The 23,249-nt window shown below is 36.2% G+C and overlaps 1 protein-coding gene across 1 annotated transcript; it reads left to right on the top strand.

Moving 5' to 3' along the window:
* The first annotated feature begins 8,475 nt into the window (after window positions 1–8,475).
* Window positions 8,476–12,045, top strand: LOC129892760 (uncharacterized). The gene is made up of 7 exons (XM_055968319.1): window positions 8,476–8,667; window positions 9,115–9,354; window positions 9,704–9,907; window positions 10,360–10,506; window positions 10,690–10,808; window positions 11,451–11,670; window positions 11,818–12,045. The coding sequence occupies exons 1-7, from the start codon at window positions 8,476–8,478 to the stop codon at window positions 12,043–12,045; spliced, it is 1,350 nt and encodes a 449-aa protein (XP_055824294.1).
* Window positions 12,046–23,249: the final 11,204 nt, after the last annotated feature.

Here is a 23,249-nt window from a genome sequence, read left to right on the forward strand (position 1 = left end):
GGCGATTTGTGTTTAGCTTTTCAGGGCTGAGTTCTTGAAATTGCTTAATCTTAATCTCTACCTTTTAAAAAGTTTTATCATCTTTCAAAATGATATTTCCACAACGTTTGTATTATAAATATCAAACAACTTATACGAGCTAAGATATATCTTGAATCGTAAATATTTTGTTTTCGGCCTACTGTAGTAGCATTTTTCTTTATTTTTATTATTCTTACCTTAAAAGCAATTATCTCTCATTTACAAATTAATGTTGTGCTGCTGCATCTGTGATTATATTTCTAGTTGATGAATCTTTGTTATTTAATAATTTCTTCTCTCGTGTAGCTTGTGTTGCTGATAAAGAAGATTAAAGGTAGAAAGCTATTGGAAGGATCTATTATGGATTTAGAAAATGTAAAGAAAAGATTTTGAGACCTCTTGAAAATTATTTGCAGCAATTTAAGCCTCACAATTGTTGTGCTAACTCAATTATTCTTTGTCTGTCTTAAATTATATCGGGGATTTTTATTTAACCATAGATTAGGAAGTGCTTTAGGTTTCATTTAATGGTAGATCTCATCAACTGGCAGTTCTATAATTCACTACATGGAGTTTCTTTGTTTATCATCTCAGACAAAGGCACTCAATTCACTGCATAGTTTTGAAAGTCATTTTAGAAAGGTTTGGGTTTGAAGGTAAATCTTAGCACCGCTTTCCATCCTCAGATTGATCAAGCAGAGCACACAATCCAGACACTAGAGGATATGTTGAGAGCCTGTGTTATCGACTTTAAGGGTAATTGGGATGACCGCATTGCCCTTATTGTGTTTGCATATAATAATATCTTTCATTTGAGTATTCAAATGGCTCCTTATGAAGTCTTCTATGGGAGAACATATAGATTTCAAATTGGTTGGTTCAAAGTTGGTGAAGCTGAGCATATAGAGCAAAACTTAGTTCATAAATCTATGTTTAAGGTGAAAATCATTCAAGAGAGGTTGAAAACCATGCAAAGTTGTCAAAATCCTACACTGATGTTAGGAGAAGAGACTTGGAGTTTGACGTAAATGATTGGGTGTATTTGAAGGTTTCGCTTATTAAAGGAGTTATGAGATTTGGGAAGAAAGAAAAGTTGAGTCCTGATACTCCGAAACTTACACTACAATTAAGAAATATAAAGCAGTCGCTGTCTAATATAGAACCCAATTAGGTTGGGGTCGAAACCACATGTATTTCAAAGGAAATAAGTCTACTAGCATCTAAATTCAATTGTAGTAAATATTTCCCAAAATTAAAAATGCATAAAGAAAATTGGGGTTTCAGTTGTTTAGTAAGTAAAAATTATCAATGTTCACAGTAATAGAGTAACTTAGACATATGGTTTTAAACAATATAAGAAGATAGCTAGGTCATGGGGAAGATAGGACTGTGTTCCCCATGACATGTAACTTATTAGTCGTCTTGCATTAGTGATACTGTATCAATACGTCACATGTAAAATCCAATAAGTTATGTCTATTTAAACACATTCCAGTCCTATTAGTGGAATTTTATTCTTTACCTTCCGGCCTCTGAATGTGTATCTAACTATCCCTTGCTTTTAGTCTTAGAAATATATCCCCTCTCAGGCTCAAGTTCTTAGACGAAGGTTTGGACCCTCAAATCTCTCTTGTAGTTTTCTTTTCCTAATCATTATCCCTCTCCTAAGAAAGAAATGAATATATTCTAGTTTTAACGCGTCCACTCATTAAAAGGAAAAAAAGAAGAAGAAAACTACAATGTGTGCTAAACAATGAATGAAAATTACCTATACGTTTGCCTACTTTGTTAATTCCTTTGTGGTTCCCATAACCCTTTTTAGGGGATTTAACTACTCATATTTATAAACAATGAATCAAGAATAGAATTAGAATTCATAATACAAGACATATGTTTATGCAATAATAAACCTTGAATCCAATAATAAAGAATGAATAAAAAATGAACAAAATATTGTATTAAACATTTGATTCTTCAAAATACTCGAAACTAAGCTTCTTGCAATGTTCACAAAGCTAAAAATTAGTAAAATTATGTAACCCTTCAACTAAAATGAGTTTGTGTATGTATAGAAATACAAAACCCAATCCTAAATCAACTAGGAAAACTTAAGTCGACATATGTTCACATCCAGGCTTCATGGGTTGTATTGATGTTCATGCCCATGGTCATGCTCCATGGTGTTTAACTTGGCTCCACAACTGTGTGGTCCTATGATGCTTCACAGGCAAGCTCTATGATCCGTGTTCCTCTTCACACCTTGTGTTGGGGTCTATGGTCCATTACTTGAACTTTTTAAACAACAGAAACCCTCTCATTCATGATCCACCACCACGATTCGTGGTGGACTTCATGGCCCGTCAAGGGTCTCATGGAGTTACACTTAGCACATTATCCTAAGCTTCTTTTAAGAAGCACCTCAGTACAACTGCCATCCTCCACGTGATGTATAAGGCTTCACGGCATGTGGTGGCACTCTTGGTCATCAAATCTACAGTGATTTCTCAGTAAATTCAACAACAAGCCCAAAACACATGTGCGACTTAATTTTACCTGCAAAATAACCAAAACGCACATCATATTTACAAAAACATGCTTGAAACCCATACTAATTCATTATTTTGAGCATTGAAAGTTTCATAAATATGGGAAATATCAAGTCCCGATACATTGGTCCTTACGAACTTATAAAGAGAGTTGGCAATGTTGTCTATGAGTTAGAGTTCTCATCACAGTTAGATGCCATTCATCCAGCGCTCCATATTTCCATACTTACGAAATTCTTGGGAGATCCTTCGCTCATTATTCATACAGAAAACATTGGAGTGAAAGATGGCTTATCCTATAAGGAGATTCCTGTCCAAATCCTTCATCATCAGGTTCATAAAAATTGAGGAAAAATTAGGTCGCTTCAGTCAATGTTTTATGGAGAAATCAATTTGGTGAGGAGGCTACATGAGAAATTGAGGGGTATATGAAAGAAAAGTATGTGCATCTATTTGTATCTCCTAGTGCCAGTGTTTAAGGTTATATTCCTATTCCTATCTTTTAGTTAGTACCTTCTTCAGTTTTATGTCTTCATTTCTAGGATGATATTTATGCTTTTATTAAATTCTTAGATTGGTCATTATTCAAGGATGAATAGTGCAAATGGAGATATATTGAAACACCCATACTATTCTAGCCTAGATCAAGTACGAAGACAAGGAGGAAACCAGAGAGAAAGCTGAGAAGGAAGTGCCTGTTAGTGGCCTACAACCCACTCTACGACCTATAGAGTATTGTACGAGTCGTAGGGAAGGGATCGTAGTCTTTGGACACTTTGATTATTTTCAGAGGTTTGACCAGTTCCTACGAGAATGAGTGATGACCCATAGGAATAGTTACGAACCTTCGAAAGGTCTCACAGACCCCACCTTTAGAAAAGCCCCAATTATCCTTATACGAGTTTAGTAGGATACTCCGTTGTCAAGACTATGAACCATAGAAAGGGTTCATAAGTCCACCTTCAGAGACCTAGGTAAATGTGTAGATTCCTATGAGTGGCTTTGTATGACCTTTCTTGAAGTATACAACCCATAGAAGTTGGTTGTAGACGTACTTGTCCAATTCTAGTAGGGTCAAAAATTGGACCCCAAGTTCTACGAGAGAGATCCTACTGTACGTAGGAACTCCTACAGCCCGTAGGAAGGGACCCGTAGCAGACCAACCCAATTTAATGTTGGGAATTCTAGTTTCTCCTCACTTTTTCCAAACTTAACCAAGCCATTTAGGACAAAATTTACTCCCATATCAGTACCCAATGGGTTTTTTCTCTCATTAACACTTAGAATCTTTTGAGAGCAAGAATTGGAGAAGAGAAGAAGCTATGGTTCAAGAATTCCAAACAAAGACTTCAAATTTCACTCTTTATTCTAGGTATATAAGTCTATGCATAGCATCAGATTGAGTTCGACCACGCGCCCTACATCTACATTCCCTCGTTAGAGTTTCAATTCCAATTAAGTAAATTCTTGAGTATCTATATAATTTCTTATACAATTCTAGTATGTATATTTAATTATACTTTGATGATGTGAGGTTTTGAGATTGTGGATTCGTGTTTGCATTCACATGAACCCTCATTGAGTTGATCTCCATTGTTTCATTATGCAATGTTTTGGTTTGAAAGTGATGTATTTCACGCATTGATATAAATAATGAATATTTAGGGACATGAGCGTCCCAAATGCATACATTTTATTGCACCATTAGTATTGACATTTTTCTGAGTTAAGTATGATGTTACTAAACCTTGATGAGTTTTAAAGAGAAGGAAGAAATGATTGAAGAGGAGTTTGAGTAAATTAATGTAAAGTCCAATGAGACTAGATGAGATATATTTTTGAGTATTTTACTCACTTGATGTATATAAGCATGATAAGTGTGTTAAAAGTAGTATTGATCAATGATTTTAGTAAGAGTACAGAATAACTCGAATCCTACAAACTACATAGCCAACATATGATAGGATCATGTCGTTCATTTGAGTGACTCCTCATAGTACCAAAAGAGGACTTCTTATATGGATCCACTGATGTGATGTCCCTTACCCTATTAAGGTATTGGATAGTTGCGGCAGCAACAACACTTCATTGTATTATCACTAGCTCATAAGTGATGGTTGTCGGTTATCAAAACTCCCTAGAAGTAAATACTAGTTTTCACTGAGTTGCATTATATATCATATTTTACAAAGAATTGTCTTATTTTATATTTTATATTTTATCTTGAGTTGATTTACTTCTATATTGATGTCTTTGAGTATTCATGAGTATGTGTAATGACTCATTAGGTCTTTTTAAGTACTAGAGTTTTTTTATTTTATAAAAGACTCATCTCGTAAAATTTTAGTGGATATTTTGGATTATTCGATAACTATATTATTTAGTTGATGGGTAATTCTAGGTAACTATTTTAATTGATGGGTTAAAGTGTTAATTTATTTAATTCCACATACCACATTATTTATTAAGATAAGTTAATGAGATTTATCATTTTAATACCTAATTATTTTAGAAAAAAAATAAAAGAGAAAAGAACGAAGTGAGCAAAACCTTACCTGGGCGTCAACACGAAGCGGCAGAACCCTTTCAGGTAAAGGTCGTATATATTTTTGCATCTCTCCAATCTATAGTAGTTTTAGTAGTTCTAAATTAAAGTAGTATTTTATGTTGGTATGCGAAGAAATTGAATTTTAGTTAAGGGATGTAAGGTTGCCTTTGAAATTGTGGCAATATCTTGTTATTATTGACCAGAGGTAATCATGAAGTATTGATGACCAATGATTGGTCTATGATGACCCAATAATTTGTTAATGAATTGGGTTTCCATGAGATAATTCTTAGGAAGTATGATATGCACAAATAGGGAAATTAGTTTGTAAATGGTTCGGCAGTTTGTTCGCCTGCGCCTTTACTTCTTATTTTCGTATTAATTTATTTTCACAATTATCACATTATAATTCAGGTGTTTAATCTATTGAGATAAGTATTTAATTTTTAGGTGTATTTTATTATATGAATAACATCAAATTTATGACATTTGAAGGAAATTGAGACTTAACCCTTAATTAAAATTTAGGAATACGAGACTTGAGATATTAGTTGGTATCAAAATTTAAGAATTTGATTATAGATTTGTTTGGGTTATTGAGTCTAGGCTATATACATAGTAATATTGGTATCTACATACTCGTTTATTTATAAATATTATATATTTAATAGATTAAAAACGTTGTGAGCCATCGAAGAAAGAAAAGACATTGGTGGATTAGATTGCTTGGCTTCGATTCTTTGGTTCAGGTAGGTTATGGTTTATTCTATATCATAGAAAGACTCTTAATAGTGATTGATAGTCATTGAGTAATATGTGAAGTTTACTATGCATTTAATTTTTGTGGTTTGGATGGTTTATATGTTATTGTAATTGGTCTGAAATCCCAAGACTGTGAAATTCATAATCATGAACTTGCCATATCAAAGGTGATGTCTTGAATAAAGAAAGCTTGATGAAATATTATTAACTAAGTGAAATGCGATAATAAAGAATGATAAATTAATTATATTTGGATTGGGTATCACATTCCGACATGGTATATTGGGATCGGATGTCATGTTTCGATATGGTATATTTGGATTGGGTGTCACAATACGACATGGTATTATTGGATCGGGTGTCATATTCCGGCATAGTAATATTAAATGAATACAATTTAAAATGACTTAATTCTACCTAATTTTCAATAACTCATTTCCCAAAAGAGCGTTGTGTTGAGACTTGTGTCCTCATGTGTGATCTCTATATTATTGAATGGTTATATAATTATTTATTGTGTTGTCACTTGATCTTGATCTTGTTGGTTTCCACCTGCTAAGTGCTATGGTTGATTTTTTGGTATTACTTTATGCATATTAATTTCTATTTTGGATCGTCTGATGATACCTACTCAGTACATATTGTCCTGTACAGATCCTTACTTGTATTTTTCTTTGTTTTATTTTGTGGAGTGCAGCAAGTGTTCCATCGACATCGACTCGATCTCAGCTCTAGCCAGTGTCCAGCACATAAGGTTCTAGGGTGAGCTATTCCTTCTAGCTCGTATTGGATTCTCTCAGGCATGGCATGATGTCCTTAGTTTTTGGACACATTAAGTTATTTATTTATTTTGGTGTTTGATATTTTTAGACTTAGTATTTTAGAATTAGATGTCCTTGAAGTGATGACTTTCAGATTTTGGAAAAATGTATCTAATAGACTTTAGTGGTTTTATTATTTCTTACTCTTATAAATTGAGCTTACAGATTATTGTTATATTTTATAAGTTGAGGTTTGTATCATTGGTTCTCCCACCTAAGAGGTTAAGTGTCGGTGCCACTCATGGACAATTTTGGATTGTGACAAACTTGGTATCGAAGCTTTAGGTTCGATGATATCATCACATAAGGACAGTTCTAGTAGAGTCTTGCAAAATGGCAATATGACACCTTTACTTTTCTTTGAGAGGCTACGATACTTTAGAAAAACTCCATTCTTTGTTTCTTTTGTTCTATTACTTGAATCCAATTGTTATCTAGGTGATACATATTGGTATATGACCTTCTTCACTTTATTTTCATATGTGGTTAGAATTAGAGCAACAACAACACCTCAGCCAGCCGTTGGGGCTATATCCCAAGGAGGAGTAGCGACGAGAGGCCATGGTAGAGGTCATGGGAGAAAGCCCACCAGGAAAAAGGGCCATGCAGCTGGGCCAGCCAGGGAAAGAGAAATGACCCCTCCATCGGCTGATGAGGTAGCTAGAGAGGATGTTGATGTGGAGGATGAGTAGGTTCATGAGTGAGAAGTACCACCCCAGCCTACTCTAGAGATGATCCATCAGGTTCTCACCTATCTCAATGGGTTATTTGATCAGGGACAAACTCCCTCAGTACCTTATATTCTAGGAGTACAATATGCAGCTGTTGTGGCTACTTTCATGACTGCGTCCTCAGGAACAAATATGTTTTCTCGATTGACTACATGACCGGTAATGACTAATGACCAGCATGATCTCTTTGTTATCCTTGTTATTCTTGAAGTTGAACCCCCAGTCTTCAAAGGTACTAAATTTGAGGATGCTTATGATATCCTTGTTGATTGTCATAAGATGCTCCATAAGATGGATACAGTAGAGCAATTTGAAGTTGATTTTGTAACATACCAGTTTCAGAGAGACGCCAAAATTTGGTGGTGGTCTCATGTTTAGTGCCGACCAACAGAGGCACCACCTATGACTTGGGCAGCTTTTTCTGACTGTTTAATGGAGAAATATATTCCCCGGACCTTGAGGGATAGGAGGATAGAAGAGTTACTAAATATAGAGCAAGGAAGGATGTTTGTTGCCACCTATGAGGCCAAGTTTCTTGCTTTATCCAAATATGCTAATCAGCTTTGCTTTAGTCCATAAGAGAGGATTCACTTCTTTGTGAAGGGATTGAGGTCAGATTTACATATTCCAGCTTTACAGGTAGCTGTTTCAGCAAAATCTTTTAATGAAGTGATTGATTTTATGATAGAGATGGAGGGGGTGAAGCCAGATAACTTTGCTAAAGAGAGAACGTTCAAGAAGTTTTGTAAGGGAGGGGAGTTTAGTGGTTCTTACTCTAGAAGAAAAAGTTCTGGAGATTATTCGGCCTGTCCTATTCAGTCTTCTTTGCAGGTTTTAGATAGAGGTTCGCTAAAGACTAGTCAGCCCTTTTCTAATTTTGTGGGTTATCTTCAGTCTTCTTCTTCTTAAAAAAAACCCACTCTTGACCCTAAGACATGTTACAGATGTCGTGAGCCATGACATATCAAAAAATATTATCCAAGGCAGAGTTAGGCTTGGCATGATCAGGTTTAGATTCCCGATAACCAGAGGTAGAGACAACGACTATGGTAGGGGACATCATTCTGGAGGACGTGGTGACCAAGGTTATAATAGTCGCTAGTCCGGCCGGGGTGGCGGGTAGTTTGGAACTACTGGAGTACAACCCGGCAAGGGAAATAGTCAGACAGGCAATAGAGCCCATTATTATGCTTTCCCCGAGAGGTCGGAGGCAGAGGCATCCAATGGTATTATCACAGGTACTCTTCTAATTTGTGATCACATGGCCATATTGTTTGATTCTAGATCCATATTTTATTATGTATCTTCCGCATTTGCTGACATACTTGATATATATTGTTACTTATTTGACATGCCTATTCGTGTTTCTACTCATGTTGGTTAGTCTGTGCTAGTTGAGAAAGTGTATAGGTCTTGCCTTGTGACTTTTGTGGAGAGCAAAACATATATAGATTTGATTATTCTGGAGATGGTTGACTTTGATGGAATCTTGGGTTTTACTTGGATCTCTCCAAAATTTTCTATCTTAGATTGCAATGCTAAGACTGTGACATTAGCCAAGCTTGGGATAAATCAGTTGGTGTAGGAGGGTGACTATTTTCCCGCCCCAGTTCAGGTTATCTCTTTTCTTCATGCTAAGAGATTGGTGAGTAAGGTTTTTTTTATCCTTTCTATCACATCTCAAGGATGATAGTTCTGAAGTCCCACCAATTGAGCCTATTTCGATAGTGCATGAGTATATGGGTATTTTCCCTGCAGAGTTACCTGGTATGCCACCTGATAGGGATATTGATTTTTGTATCGATCTGGAGCTGGGCACTCACCCCAGTTCCATTCCACCTTATAGAATGACCCTAGCTGAGTTAAAGAGCCAAATTCAAGAGTTGTTAGGTAAAGTTTTTATTAGACTGAGTGCCTCTCCCTGGGTGCTCCAGTTTTATTTGTAAAGAAGAAGGATGGTAGCCTTCGTATGTCCATTGACTACAGGCAGCTGAATAAGGTGACTATTAAAAATAGGTATCCCCTTTCTCTTATTAATGACTTATTCGATCAGTTGCAGGGTGCTTGTATTTTCTCAAAAATTGATTTGAGGTCCGGTTACCATCAACTAAAAATATGGGCAAAAGATGGTATGAGCACTCTGAATTCTTGGTAATGTCTTTTGGGCTTACAAATGCACCTGCTTTTTTAATGATTCTGATGAATGAACTCTTTAATCCATATTTGGATCTCTTTATTATTCATTTTATTGATGATATATTGATCTACTGAAAGAGCCAAAAAGAACAAGAAGTGCATCTGAGGATTGTTCTGGGATTGTTAAGGGAGAAAAGGCTATATGCCAAATTACCCAAGTATGAGTTCTGGCTTGATTTAGTGTGCTTCTTGGAGCACCTGGTTTCTAAGGATGGAGTGATGGTGGATCCTCATAAGATTAAAGTAGTGAAGAGTTGGGCAAAACCCACTAATGTCTCGGAGGTAAGGAATTTTCTTCATCTAGCTAGCTACTACCGCTTGTTTGTCAAGGGTTTTTTTTCTATTGCTTCCCAGCTGACCAATATGATCAAGCAGAAAATTCCATTGATGTGGTCGGACGAGTGTTAAGAGAATTTTCTAAAACTAAGAACTTATTGACTACTGCACCGATTCTTGCTTTGCCAGTAGAAGGTAAGAATTTCATTATTTATTGTGATGCATCATATTCTGGTTTAGGTGTAGTGCTAATACAAGAGAAGAATGTAATTTCCTATACTTCAAGGAAATTGAAGGTGCATGAACGTAATTACCCCACTCATGATTTAGAGTTGGCTGCAGTTGTATTTGCATTGAAGCAGTGGAGACATTATCTATATGGGGTAAACTGTAAAATGTATACAGATCATCACAGTTTACAACATGTGTTCACTTAAAGAGACTTGAATTTGAGGTAGGGGAGGTGGATAGAATTGCTAAAAGCAATGGAAGAAATCAAGGAGCAAAAAATCAAGGAGGATTCCATGAGCCTAGAAAAAGCTCATGTGGTGGTTGATGCCTTGAGCAAAAAATCAAGGAGCATGGAAAGTTTAGCTCATTTGCAGGTTTTTAGATGCCCATTGGCTAGAGAGGTTCAAACTCTAGCTAATGAATTTATGAGGCTGGAGGTAACTGATAAAGGAGGATTCTTGGCCTGTGTTAAGGCAAGATCTTCTTTCCTTGACAAGATTAAAGGAAAGCAGTTTGACGATAAGAAGCTGAGTCGCATTCGTGATATGGTCTTGTAGGGAGAGGAAAATGAGGTTGTGATCGATGAGGAAAGCATCTTGAGGATTAAGGGGTGGGTATGTGGGCTCCGTATTGATAATTTGATTCAGACTATTATTATACAGGCTCATAGTTCGAGGTACTATATACATCCTGGTGCAACCAAGATGTATCGCAATTTGAGACAACATTATTGGTGGAGTAGAATAAAGCGTGACATTGTTGATTTTGTTGCCCATTGTCCAAATTGTCAACAGGTTAAATATGAGCACCAAAGTCCTAGAGGGACACTTTAAAGAATGCCCATTCCTGAAAGGAAGTGGGAAAGGATTGCAATGGATTTTGTGGTTAGTCTTCCAAAGATATTGGGTAAGTTTGATTCGATATGGGTGATTGTTGATATGTTAACTAAGTCTGCTTACTTTATTCCAGTCAAGGTGACTTATGATGCAGAGAAATTAGCCAAACTTTATATCTATGATATTGTTCGATTACATGAAGTTGTGATTTTTATCATATTAGATAGAGGTACGCAATTTACTTCTAACTTTTAGAGGACCTTGTATGCTGAGTTAGGTACTAGATTGGATCTTAGTACTGCATTTCACCCTCAGACCGATGAGCAGTCTAAGAGGACAATTTAAGTGTTGGAGGATATGCTTCGTGCATGCGTGATAGATTTTGGTGGTCATTGGGATCAGTTCCTACCCTTGGCAGATTTTTCATACAATAATAGCTAGCACTCGAGTATTGATATGGCTCCATTTGAGGCATTGTATAGGAGGAGATGCAGGTCTCATATTAGTTGGTTTGATGAGTTTGAAGTGAGACCTTGGGAAATTGATCTTTTAAGGGAATCATTAGAGAAGATGAAATTCATTCATGAGAAACTTCTAGCAGCTCAGAGCAGACAGAAAGAGTATGCAGACCAAAACTTCATGGATATGGAGTTTATAGAGGAAGAGCAAGTGTTGTTGAGTGTTTCACCCATGAAGGGTGTGGTGAGATTCTGTAAGCGAGGTAAGCTTAGCCCGAGGCATATTGGGTCATTTAAAGTTCTTAAGCGTGTTGGTATGGTGTCCTATGAATTGACTTCACCTCTAGGTTTATTCGGAGTACACCTAGTGTTTCATGTGTCTATGCTAAAGAAATATCACGGTGATAGAAACTATATTATTCACTGGGATTCGGTGTTACTTGATGAGAATTTGTCTTATGAGGAGGAACCTGTAGCTATTCTTTATAGGGAGGTCCGTAAGTTGAGGTCAAGGGAGATTGCGTCTATGAAGGTCCAGTGGAGGAACTGTCCTGTTGTGGAGTCCACTTGGGATATTGAGGCTGATATATGTGGAAGATATCCATATTTGTTCGTGTAACATCCCCTAAAAATGTTGTATATGGTGTTCCAATTCTCGATGAAAATGATACCGCTTCTGTATTTTAAGCATAACTTTTCATATGATGGTTAAATTAGGTGATTCAAATTTCTGAATAACCCCAACTTCATTACCTAAAACTTTTGTGAGACCATAGCTTAAGATTTGGAGGTGAATTAGGTCCAATAAATTAATCTTTGCAAGACCTAGTAGTTTGATGAAATAGAGTATTTGTAGAAGAAAAATCATATCTCACTATAGGATTCTCCAAATTAGTTTATTCTTAAACGACATGAATTAATACTTCTATATCTACAATTCATATTAAGACATCAAATCCTAATTAGGAAGTTATCTTTTTCAAATATATCTCTGAAAATGGGTATTCCCTAAAAAGAAGTTTCATCTCACCAACCATAGAAGATCTAGATCCATTTGACATCACCCATGACATCAGTAGTCCTCCATTTGGCATCACCCATTATATCACAATCCTCTATTAAAATTTTAGATTTTTTTAATAATTATTTTAATTATTGTTAGGTCCCTCCTTCACACCTATTATTTTATCATTTTGTTCATCAAACTTTCTCAAGCAAATCTTTTCTCTATACACTTCTTTACTCATTCTCAAAATATAGTTTTAGTTCTTAATAGTGTAGAAATAATATTTTGGTGATTCATATACTCCGGGTAGTACACAAAACTCTCCGGTGAGGAGAAAAGGCTAGGATTCAAGAGTGTTCATTAGGTACTTCGATTCAGAGTAAAGCTTCGGATTTCAGGTATGTAAGACTTCAATGAGAGTATTCCTTCCACTCTCATGCCTAAATTATTTTGATTATATGATAAATTGTGTTTATTTATGAAATTCTTTTCAAGTTTTACTATAAGGTATGTAGGTGTTTATCCATGGATTTTTTTCCACCCATGTGGTTCAAATCTTTTTCAACTAAATCTCTTGAGTTCAAGTAAGATTTTTTTATGGGTAATTCTTATTTCTACTTAATAGCATGAATCATGGTTAAAATAATGATTATTGATCTATTTTGATACAAAATAATTTCATATATATGAATTGATGGTTTGCAAGTAATTTCTCTATTTATCTCTGTAAAGGTTCTTGAAATATATGGTGGGTTGTATAAAACATGATTTTTAATTAATGGATTACAAAGTATTTATGCATAATTTCATTTACATATATGTTTGAAAGTTGAGGTGATTTAAACCCACTTAGTTTTACTATATTTTCAATAAAGTTTGACTTGAATACTTTGACTCCAAATAAATATTTATGAAAGCAATGTCTATGATAAAAATAGATTCTTATAAAATAAAAGAATGATGAAATTCTATGAATGATGAATTCTTTATGCTATAAGGACAATTCTTGCATATTTGAATTACTAAAGGTTTTAATGAGCTATTCCACCAAATATGATGTTTTGAATTCCCAAGCTATATTGTATAACGATTTTGAAGTATTAAACTATTCCGTAGGATTGACTTAGCACGGAATGGGGCATTGAGGTGGTATTCGGTAAGAGAATTCTAGTAGAAACCCTTGTCTCATTAACTATGTGCCAACATAGGAGCCCTTGTAGGCTTAGGCTAATCCATCCATGAAAGCCCTTAAAGTTAAAGTTAAAATGTAAAGTTGACGGAGTTCTACCCTAGGCAAGTAGACTCCCCGGCCAACATAGGGAGTTATGTTGGATTCCATGTAATAGCTCACATAATATTAATGTCGGTTATAGTCAACTTTCCACAAATAAATATTTCAAATGCTATTTACGTGATTACTCATGCATGTATATATCCACATATGTATGATTTAAATGATATCTACTTGATGACTCATGCATGCACTCATTTATGTACTTTACCTTATAAATATCCTAAATATTTTATATTGTGTTGCATGCCTACATACTTAGTAAATTCAAAATACTAATGCATACTCTTTTGCCTATATGATATTACCATGTAGGGAGCGATGCTCCTCCTCATTCTCCTCCACGTGACTAGTGGAGATTTTGTTTGAAGGTTACTTTTGGTGAGTTCTCATATTCCAGAAACAATACTCATTTAACTTTCTAGATTATGATATTTTGAGATCTTTAGAGACTTACTATGGTATTTCTTTCTATTATTATTGAGGGTGAGCTAGGGACTTGTCTTAGCCTTGTTAAGTCTAAAAATTAGAGGTATTGTTGGATATATGTAAGTTGAAAATTTGCTATTATAATTTTCACTTATTTATTTATTGTCATTACATGTGAAAGGATATAAGAATGATAAGAAGCTTGTTTGAGGTACTTTCAAGCTCCTCATTTGCCATGTCACATCTAGGTCCTAGGCTTGGGTCGTGAGAGTTCATCGAGTTAGGTGCCTTTTTCTACACTCGCTCTTCTTTTCACTGTTCAAAGATGAATGGTGTGTGAATTGGTATCTCTTGCAATGACCCATTAGGTCATTTTGACTACTAAAGCTTTTTTATTTAATAAAAGACTAATTTCATAAAATATTAATGGATATTTTGGACTAGTCAATAACTATGGTATTTAGTTGTTGGATAATTCTAGGTAACTAATTTAATTGGTGGGTTAAAGTGTTAATTTATTTAATATCATTTATCACTTTATTTATTAAGATAAGCTAATAAGATTTATCATTTTAATACATAATTATTTTAGAAAAGAAAAGAAAAGAGAAAAGAATAAAGTGAGAAAAACCTTACCTGGGCGTCAACACGAAGCGGTAGAACCCTTTCAGGTAAAGGTCATATATATTTTTGCATCTCTCCAATCTATAGTGGTTTTTGTAGTTCTAAGTTAAAGTAGTATTTTATGTTGTTAAGCGAAGAAATTGAATTTTAGTTAAGGGATGTAAGATTGCCTTTGAAATTGTGGGCAATCTCTTGTTATTATTGACCAGAGGTCATCATGAAGTAATGATGACCAATGATTGGTGTATGATGACCCAATAATTTGTTAATAAATTGGGTGGCCATGAGATAATCCTTAGAAAGTATGATATGCACATATAGGGAAATTGGTTTGTGAATGGTTCTGCAGTTTGTTCGCCTGCGCCTTTACTTCTTATTTTTGTATTAATTTATTTTTACAATTATCTCGTTATAATTCATGTGTTTGATATATTGAGATAAATATTTAAATATTAGGTATTTTATTATATGAATAGCATCAAATTTATGACATTTGAAGGAAATTGTGACTTAATCCTTACTTAAAATTTAGGAATACCAGACTTGACATATTAGTTGTTATCAAAATTTAGGAATTTTATTATAGATTTGGATAGAATATTGCGTCTAGGCTAGATACATAGTAATATGGGTATCTACAAACTCGTGTATTTATAAATATTATATATTTGATAGATTGAAAACATTCTGAGCCATCGAAGAAAGGAAAGACATTGGTGGATTAGATTACTTGGCTTCGATTCTTCGATTGAGGTAGGTTATGGTTTATTCTATATCACAGAAAGACTCTTAATAGTTATTGATAGTCATGGAGTAATGTATGAATTTTACTATGCATTTAATTTTGGTGGTTTAGATGGTTTATATGTTGTTGTGATTGGTCTAAAATTCCAAGTCCGTGAAATCCATAATCTTGAACTTGCCCTATCAAAGGTGATGCCTTGAATAAATGTAATATCCCCTAAAAACGTTGTATACGATGTTTCAATTTTTGCCTAAACATGATACAGCCTCTGTATTTTGGTCATAACTTGTCATAGCAATATCCAAATTGAGTGATTCAAATTTGTGAGTAACCACAAGATCATTACCTACAACTTTTATGAAGACCATATTTTAAGATTCGGAGGTTAAGTAGGTCAAAACAATTAATCTTTGTAAGGTAGGATGCTGTTACGGAAATGAGTATTTATAGAAGAAAAATCATATCTCACTGTAGGTTTATCCAAATTGGTTTATTCTTGAACGATATGAAAATAGACTTCCATATCTACAATTCTTATGAAGACACTAAATCCTAATAAGGAATTTATCTTATTCAAACGCAGCTCCCAAAAAGAGTATTCTGTCAAAGATAACTCATTTCACCTACCATAGAAAGATCTAGATACATTTGACATCACTCATGACATAAATTGTCCTCCATTTAACATCATCCATGACATCAATATATTCCACTAAATTTTCAGATTTTTATTTTATAATTATTTTATTTATTGTTAGGTCATTTTTCCCACCTATAAATACCCACCTTATTTCCTCATTTTATTCATCAAGCTTTGTCAAGCAAATCTTCTCTCTATACACATTCTCAAATATAGTTTTAGTTCTTAGTAGTGAAGAAATACTATTCCGGTGATTCATATATTCCGAGTAGTACACAAAACGTTCCGGCAAGGAGAGAAGCTAGGACTCAAGAGTGTTCATTAAGTCTTCCGGTACCAACTAAAGCTTCGGTTTCCAGGTATGTAAGGTTTCAATGAGAGTATTCCTTCCACTCTCATGCCTAAATTATTTTGATTATATGATAAATTATATTTATTTTCTTTAAGTTTTACTCTAAGTTATGTGGTGTTTATCCATGAATTCTTCCATCCATATAGTCCAAAAACTCTTTCAATTAAGTCTCTTGATTTCAAGTAATATTTTTGTTATGGTAATTTTTATTTTTACTTAATAGTATGAATCATGGTTAAACTAATGGTTATTGGTCTATTTTGATACAACATAATTTTATATGTATGAATTGATGGATTGCAAGTAATTTATTTATTTATATTTTTAAAGGTTGTTGAAATTCATGCTGGGTTGTTTAAAGCATGATTTTTAATTAATGGATTTCAAAGTATTTATGTATATTTATTTACATACATATTTGCAAGTTGAAGTGATTTGAACCCACCTAGTTTTACTATATTTTTAATAAAGTTTGACTTGAAAGCTTTGACTCCAAATAAATAGTTATGAAAGTAATATCTATGATAAAAAAGGGAGTCTTATGAAATGAAAGAATGATGAAATGATATGAATCATGGATTCTTTATGCAATAAGGATAATTCTTGCATATTTGAATTATCAAATGTTTTAATGAGCTATTCTACCGAATATGATGTTTGAATTCTCAAGTTATATGCTATGAATATTTTGAAGTATTAAACTATTCCGTGGGATTGACTTAGCACCGAATGAGGCATTGAGGTGGGATTCGGTAAGGGAATCCTAGTAGCAACCCCTTGTCTCGTTAACTATGTGCCAACATAGGAGCCCTTGTAGGCTTAGGCTAATGGATCCATAAATAGCCCTTAAAGTTAAAGTTAAAGAAATGAATGAAGTTGACGGAGTTCTACCTGGCAAGTAGTCTCCCCGACCAACGTAGGGAGTTATGTTGGATTCCATATAATAGCTCGCATGGTCTTAAATGTCGGTTATGGTTAGATTCCCACAAAATGAATGTTTTAAAGGATATCCATATGATTTATTATGCATGTATTACATTATGTTTCATATTACATAAATGTTATAATATTTTCTCAATGTTCATGCATCCTTACATACTTAGTACATTCAAAGTACTAACGCATACTCTTTTGCCTACATGATATCACCATGTAGGGATCGGTGCTCCTCCTCGTTCTCCTCCACGTGGCTAGTTGATATTCCATTGAAGACTACTTTTGGTGAGTTCCCATGTTCCGGGAACAATACTCCTTTGTCTTTCTAGTTTATGATATGTTAAGATATTTTATTATGGCATTTCTTCTATTATGGTTGAGGGTGAGCTAGGAACTTGTCTTAGCCCCATTAAATCTAATAGTTAGAGGTATTGTTGGACATATGTAAGTTGAAGATTTATTATTATTATGATTTCCGCTTGTCTATTTATCATCATTACCTATGAAAGGCTAAAAGAATGCTAAGAGGCTTGTTTGAGGTACTTTCGGGTTCCTCATTCGCCATGTCACGTCTAGGCCCTAGGCTTGGGTCGTGACAAACTTGGTATCAGAGCCTGAGGTTTTGAATGATCCTTGGAGTCCAACATACCGCGTTGAATAGGGTCTTATTCATGGTTGTGAAGCGCGCCACAATTATGAATAAGAGACTATGAGGCGTTTAGGAAAATTTTCACTTCTTTCAAATTCATGTCGTGCCTTAGAGTGTCCTAAGCTTTCCTTTAACTAACGACCCATTTTGTGTTCTCTAGATAATGACTCGTGGAAGACCACCTCAAAGAGCAAGGGTTGACGATGAGGACCAAACTCCTCCGATTCCTAATGCCCAACATCATGAGGATGGGGTAACCCATGCCGAGTTTCGCAGTGTTATTACTTTGTTAGCTCAAGTCGTAGCTAACCAAGGGAATCTAGGTGTTCCTCCTCCCCAAATGCAAAATCCAGCCTCTAGGATTCGGGATTTCCAAAGGATGAATCCGCCCGAGTTCGATGGTTCTAAACTAGATGAGGACCCTATGGAGTTCATTAATGAGGTGTACCAGATTGTGTCTATCATGGGTGTGCCACCAAATGAGAAGGCCGAGCTAGTGGCCTATCAACTCAAAGGTGTGGCTCGAGTGTGGTACGAACAATGGATTGTTGAGAGGGATGAAGAAATAGGGTCGATAGGATGGGAAGAGTTCAAAGGTGCCTTCCTAGACCGCTTCTTCCCATTGGAGCTAAGGGAGGCCAAAATCCAAGAGTTCATCAACCTCCATCAAGGAAGTATGAGTGTGAGGAAGTATGCTCTCAAATTCACTAAGTTGTCAAAGTATGCTCCCTTCATGGTCTCTGACCCAAGAGCTAGAATGAGCAAGTTTATTTCCGGTGTTTCAAGCTTGGTGTCCAAGGAGTGCAAAACGGCCATGTTGATAAAGGATATGGATATCTCTCGGTTAATGACTTACGCAGAACAAATTGAAGAAGAGAAGCTTAGAGAGAGATCAAGGGGGTTCAAAAAGGCTAGAGTGGATGGTGGAGGGTTTAACCCTCAAAGGTCCGATTATGGTAACAATGGCCAAGGCCAAGGTGGGCAACGATTTATGGGGCAAGGTTCCACCAATACTCCTCCTCCAAGGTTCAACAAGGACAAGAGTGGTAAACCAATGATTCCAAGAGAGAATGTTGCTACTCAAACTTTCCCTGCTTGCAAGAAGTGTGGAAGGACTCACAAAGGGGAATGCTTAGCTGGCTCCAATGCATGCTTTAAGTGTGGCAAGCTGGGCCACCATGCTAAGGATTGTAGAGATGGTGGTGGTAGGACTCAAGGCCAAATTGCTCATGGTCAACAAGTCCAAGGAGGTGTCCAACGCACCAACCGCTTTTACGCCTTGCATGGGAGACAAGAGGTTGAGGATGCACCCAATGTCATTACCGGTATGTTAAAGGTCTTTTCTTTTGATGTGTATGCACTATTAGATCCGGGTGCAAATTTATCTTTTGTTACTCCATTCCTTGCTAATAGATTTGATGTTTTACCTGAAATGTTATTAGAGCCTTATTTGGTGTCTACCCCTGTTGGTGAGTCAGTTATTGCTAGAAAGGTCTATAGGGGTTGCCTTGTGTCTATCTTGCATAAAGTTATTCCTTGTGATCTCATTGAGCTTGATATGATAGATTTCGATGTCATTCTTGGGATGGATTGGTTACATGCATCTTATGCTTCCATAGATTGTAGGAATCGTCGAGTCAAGTTCCAATTTCCAAATGAGCCTGTTATTGAATGGCAGGGTCGTGATTCGGTGGTTAAGGGTCAGTTTATTTCTTATCTTAAGGCTCGCAAAATGATTTCTAAGGGATGTATTTACCATATTGTGAGGGTTAGGGATGTCAACTCCAAAAGTCCTTCTCTTGAGTCAGTTCCTATAGTCAATGAATTCCCCGATGTCTTTCCTGATGACCTTCCCGGTGTCCCTCCCGAAAGGGAAGTTGATTTTGGTATTGATATCCTCCCCGATACCCAACCTATCTCTATTCCTCCTTACCGCATGGCCCCAGCAGAATTGAAAGAGCTGAAGGAACAATTAAAGGACTTGTTAGAGAAGGGGTTCATAAGACCAAGTATTTCGCCATGGGGTGCTCCCGTTCTATTTGTAAGAAAGAAGGATGGGTCACTTCGAATGTGCATAGACTATCGGCAATTAAATAAGATGACCATTAAGAACAAGTACCCATTCCCTAGAATAGATGACTTGTTTGATCAATTACAAGGGGCAAGTCACTTCTCCAAGATCGACCTTCGGTCCGGCTACCACCAACTACGGGTAAGGGAGTGTGACATTCCCAAAACAGCCTTCCGAACAAGGTATGGTCACTATGAGTTTGTGGTGATGAGTTTTGGGTTGACGAATGCACCGGCGGTGTTTATGGACTTGATGAATAGGGTGTTCAAACCTTACCTTGATACCTTTGTAGTAGTCTTCATCGATGATATTTTAATTTACTCTCGGGGTGAGGAAGAACATAAAAATCACTTGAGAGTTGTGCTTCAAACATTGAGGGATAAACAATTATTTGCAAAATTTAATAAGTGTGAATTTTGGTTAAAGGAGGTAGCATTTCTTGGTCACGTAGTGTCCGGTGATGGAATCAAGGTTGATCCTAAGAAAATAGAGGCAGTCAAAAATTGGCCTAGACCATTATCTCCTTCAGACATTAGGAGCTTCTTAGGTCTAGCCGGGTACTATAGACGGTTCGTCAAAGGCTTTTCTTCCATCTCATCTCCTATGACAAAATTGACCCAAAAGAAATCCAAATTCATATGGACAGATGAGTGTGAGAAGAGTTTCCAGACCTTAAAAGATCGACTTACCTCTGCTCCTATTTTGACTCTCCCAGAAGGATTAGAAGGGTTTGTAGTTTATTGTGATGCTTCAAAGATTGGTTTAGGTTGTGTCTTAATGCAAAAAGGCAAGGTAATAGCCTATGCTTCTAGGCAATTAAAGGTGCATGAGCGCAACTACCCTACCCATGACCTTGAATTGGCGGCTGTTGTTTTTGCTCTGAAGATTTGGAGGCATTACCTCTATGGGGTGCATGTGGATGTCTATACTGATCATAAGAGTCTTCAATATGTGTTTACCCAAAAGGACCTTAATCTAAGGCAAAGGAGGTGGCTAGAACTCCTTAAGGACTATGACATGAGTGTGCACTATCATCCGGGTAAAGCCAATGTGGTTGTTGATGCACTTAGTAGAATATCTATGGGAAGTGTGGCCCATGTGGATGAAAGGAAGAGGGAGTTGGTGAAAGATGTTCACCGATTGGCTAGATTAGGGGTGAAGTTGGGTAGTACTAATGATGGGGGTATGGTTGTTCAAAATAGTTCTGAATCCTCTTTGGTGGTGGATGTTAAATCAAAGCAAGATCTTGACCCAAAGTTTATCGAGTTAAAGAAGTTGGTAAAGGAAAAGAAGATAGAAGTCTTTTCCCAAGGGGGAGATGGGGTTCTATACTACCAAGGTCGGATATGTGTTCCAGATGTTGATGGCCTAAGGAGTTTGATCTTGATGGAGGCTCATAATTCTAGATACTCCATTCATCCCGGTTCAACAAAAATGTACCGAGACTTAAAGGAGTTGTATTGGTGGGGTGGCATGAAGAAGGACATAGCAAGGTTTGTGTCCGAATGTACAAATTGTCAACAAGTGAAGGCCGAACATCAAAGACCGGGTGGCCTAGCCCAAAACATTGAAATCCCAACTTGGAAATGGGAAAATGTGAATATGGATTTTGTAGTGGGTTTGCCTCATACCCGGAAACATCATGACTCGATTTGGGTAATTATTGATAGAATGACTAAGTCAGCTCACTTCTTACCGGTTAAAACTTCCTGTAGTGCCGAAGACTATGCCAAGTTGTATATTCGGGAGTTGGTGAGGTTGCATGGTGTGCCATTATCCATTATTTCGGATCGTGGTACCCAATTCACTTCTCACTTTTGGAGATCATTTCAAAAAGGCCTCGGTACTAAGGTAAAGTTGAGCACAGCATTCCATCCTCAAACGGATGGGCAAGCCGAAAGGACGATTCAAACACTAGAGGATATGTTAAGATCTTGTGTGTTGGAGTTTAAAGGGAATTGGGATGATCATCTACCTCTCATCGAGTTTGCCTATAATAATAGTTACCACTCAAGTATTGAGATGGCACCGTTTGAGGCTTTGTATGGGAGACGATGTAGATCACCGGTAGGTTGGTTCGAAGTAGGTGAGATGACCTTGTTGGGCCCCGATTTGGTACTTGATGCTTTAGAGAAGGTGAAGATCATTAGAGAAAGGTTGAAGACGGCTCAAAGTCGTCAAAAGTCCTATTCTGACACTAGAAGAAGGGATCTTGAGTTTAATGTGGATGATTGGGTGTATCTGAAGGTTTCACCCATGAAAGGTGTGGTTCGATTTGGTAAGAAAGGGAAATTGAGTCCTAGATATGTAGGGCCTTATAGAATCGTGAGACGTGTTGGTAAGGTTGCATATGAGTTGGAATTACCATTGGAAATGGCCATGGTTCATCCGGTGTTTCACGTGTCTATGTTGAAAAAACATGTGGGTGATTCTAGTTCCATTGTACCTATGGCAGTAGTGAATATTGAAGAAAACTTGACCTATGAAGAAGTTCCTGTGGAAATTTTGGACTGGCAAGTTAAGAGATTGAGGAACAAAGAAATTGCATCTGTTAAAGTCCTTTGGAGGAATCAACAAATAGAAAGTGCAACATGGGAAGCGGAAGCGGATATGATTAAGAGATACCCTCATCTTTTCCCCTCTACCCAAACCTAAGGTATTAAGTTGTCCTTGCTCAATTACTTGAAATCCTTTCATCTCAACTTTTCTTGTCATATGCTTGCAAAATTATGAAATATTTTTTAACGATATTTTAAATTACACTGTTGCATTAATGATAGGTTGTTTGTTAATACTCTACTCTACTCAAGCTAAGTCTTTTCTCATTCGAGGACGAATGTTCCCAAGGGGGAGATAATGTAATATCCCCTAAAAACGTTGTATACGATGTTTCAATTTTTGCCTAAACATGATACAACCTCTGTATTTTGGTCATAACTTTTCATAGCAATATCCAAATTGAGTGATTCAAATTTCTGAGTAACCACAAAATCATTACCTACAACTTTTATGAAGACCATATTTTAAGATTCGGAGGTTAAGTAGGCCAAAAAAAATTAATCTTTGTAAGGTAGGATGCT

This window comes from Solanum dulcamara, chromosome 1, assembly GCF_947179165.1.
Source record: "Solanum dulcamara chromosome 1, daSolDulc1.2, whole genome shotgun sequence".
Taxonomy (NCBI): Eukaryota; Viridiplantae; Streptophyta; class Magnoliopsida; order Solanales; family Solanaceae; genus Solanum; species Solanum dulcamara.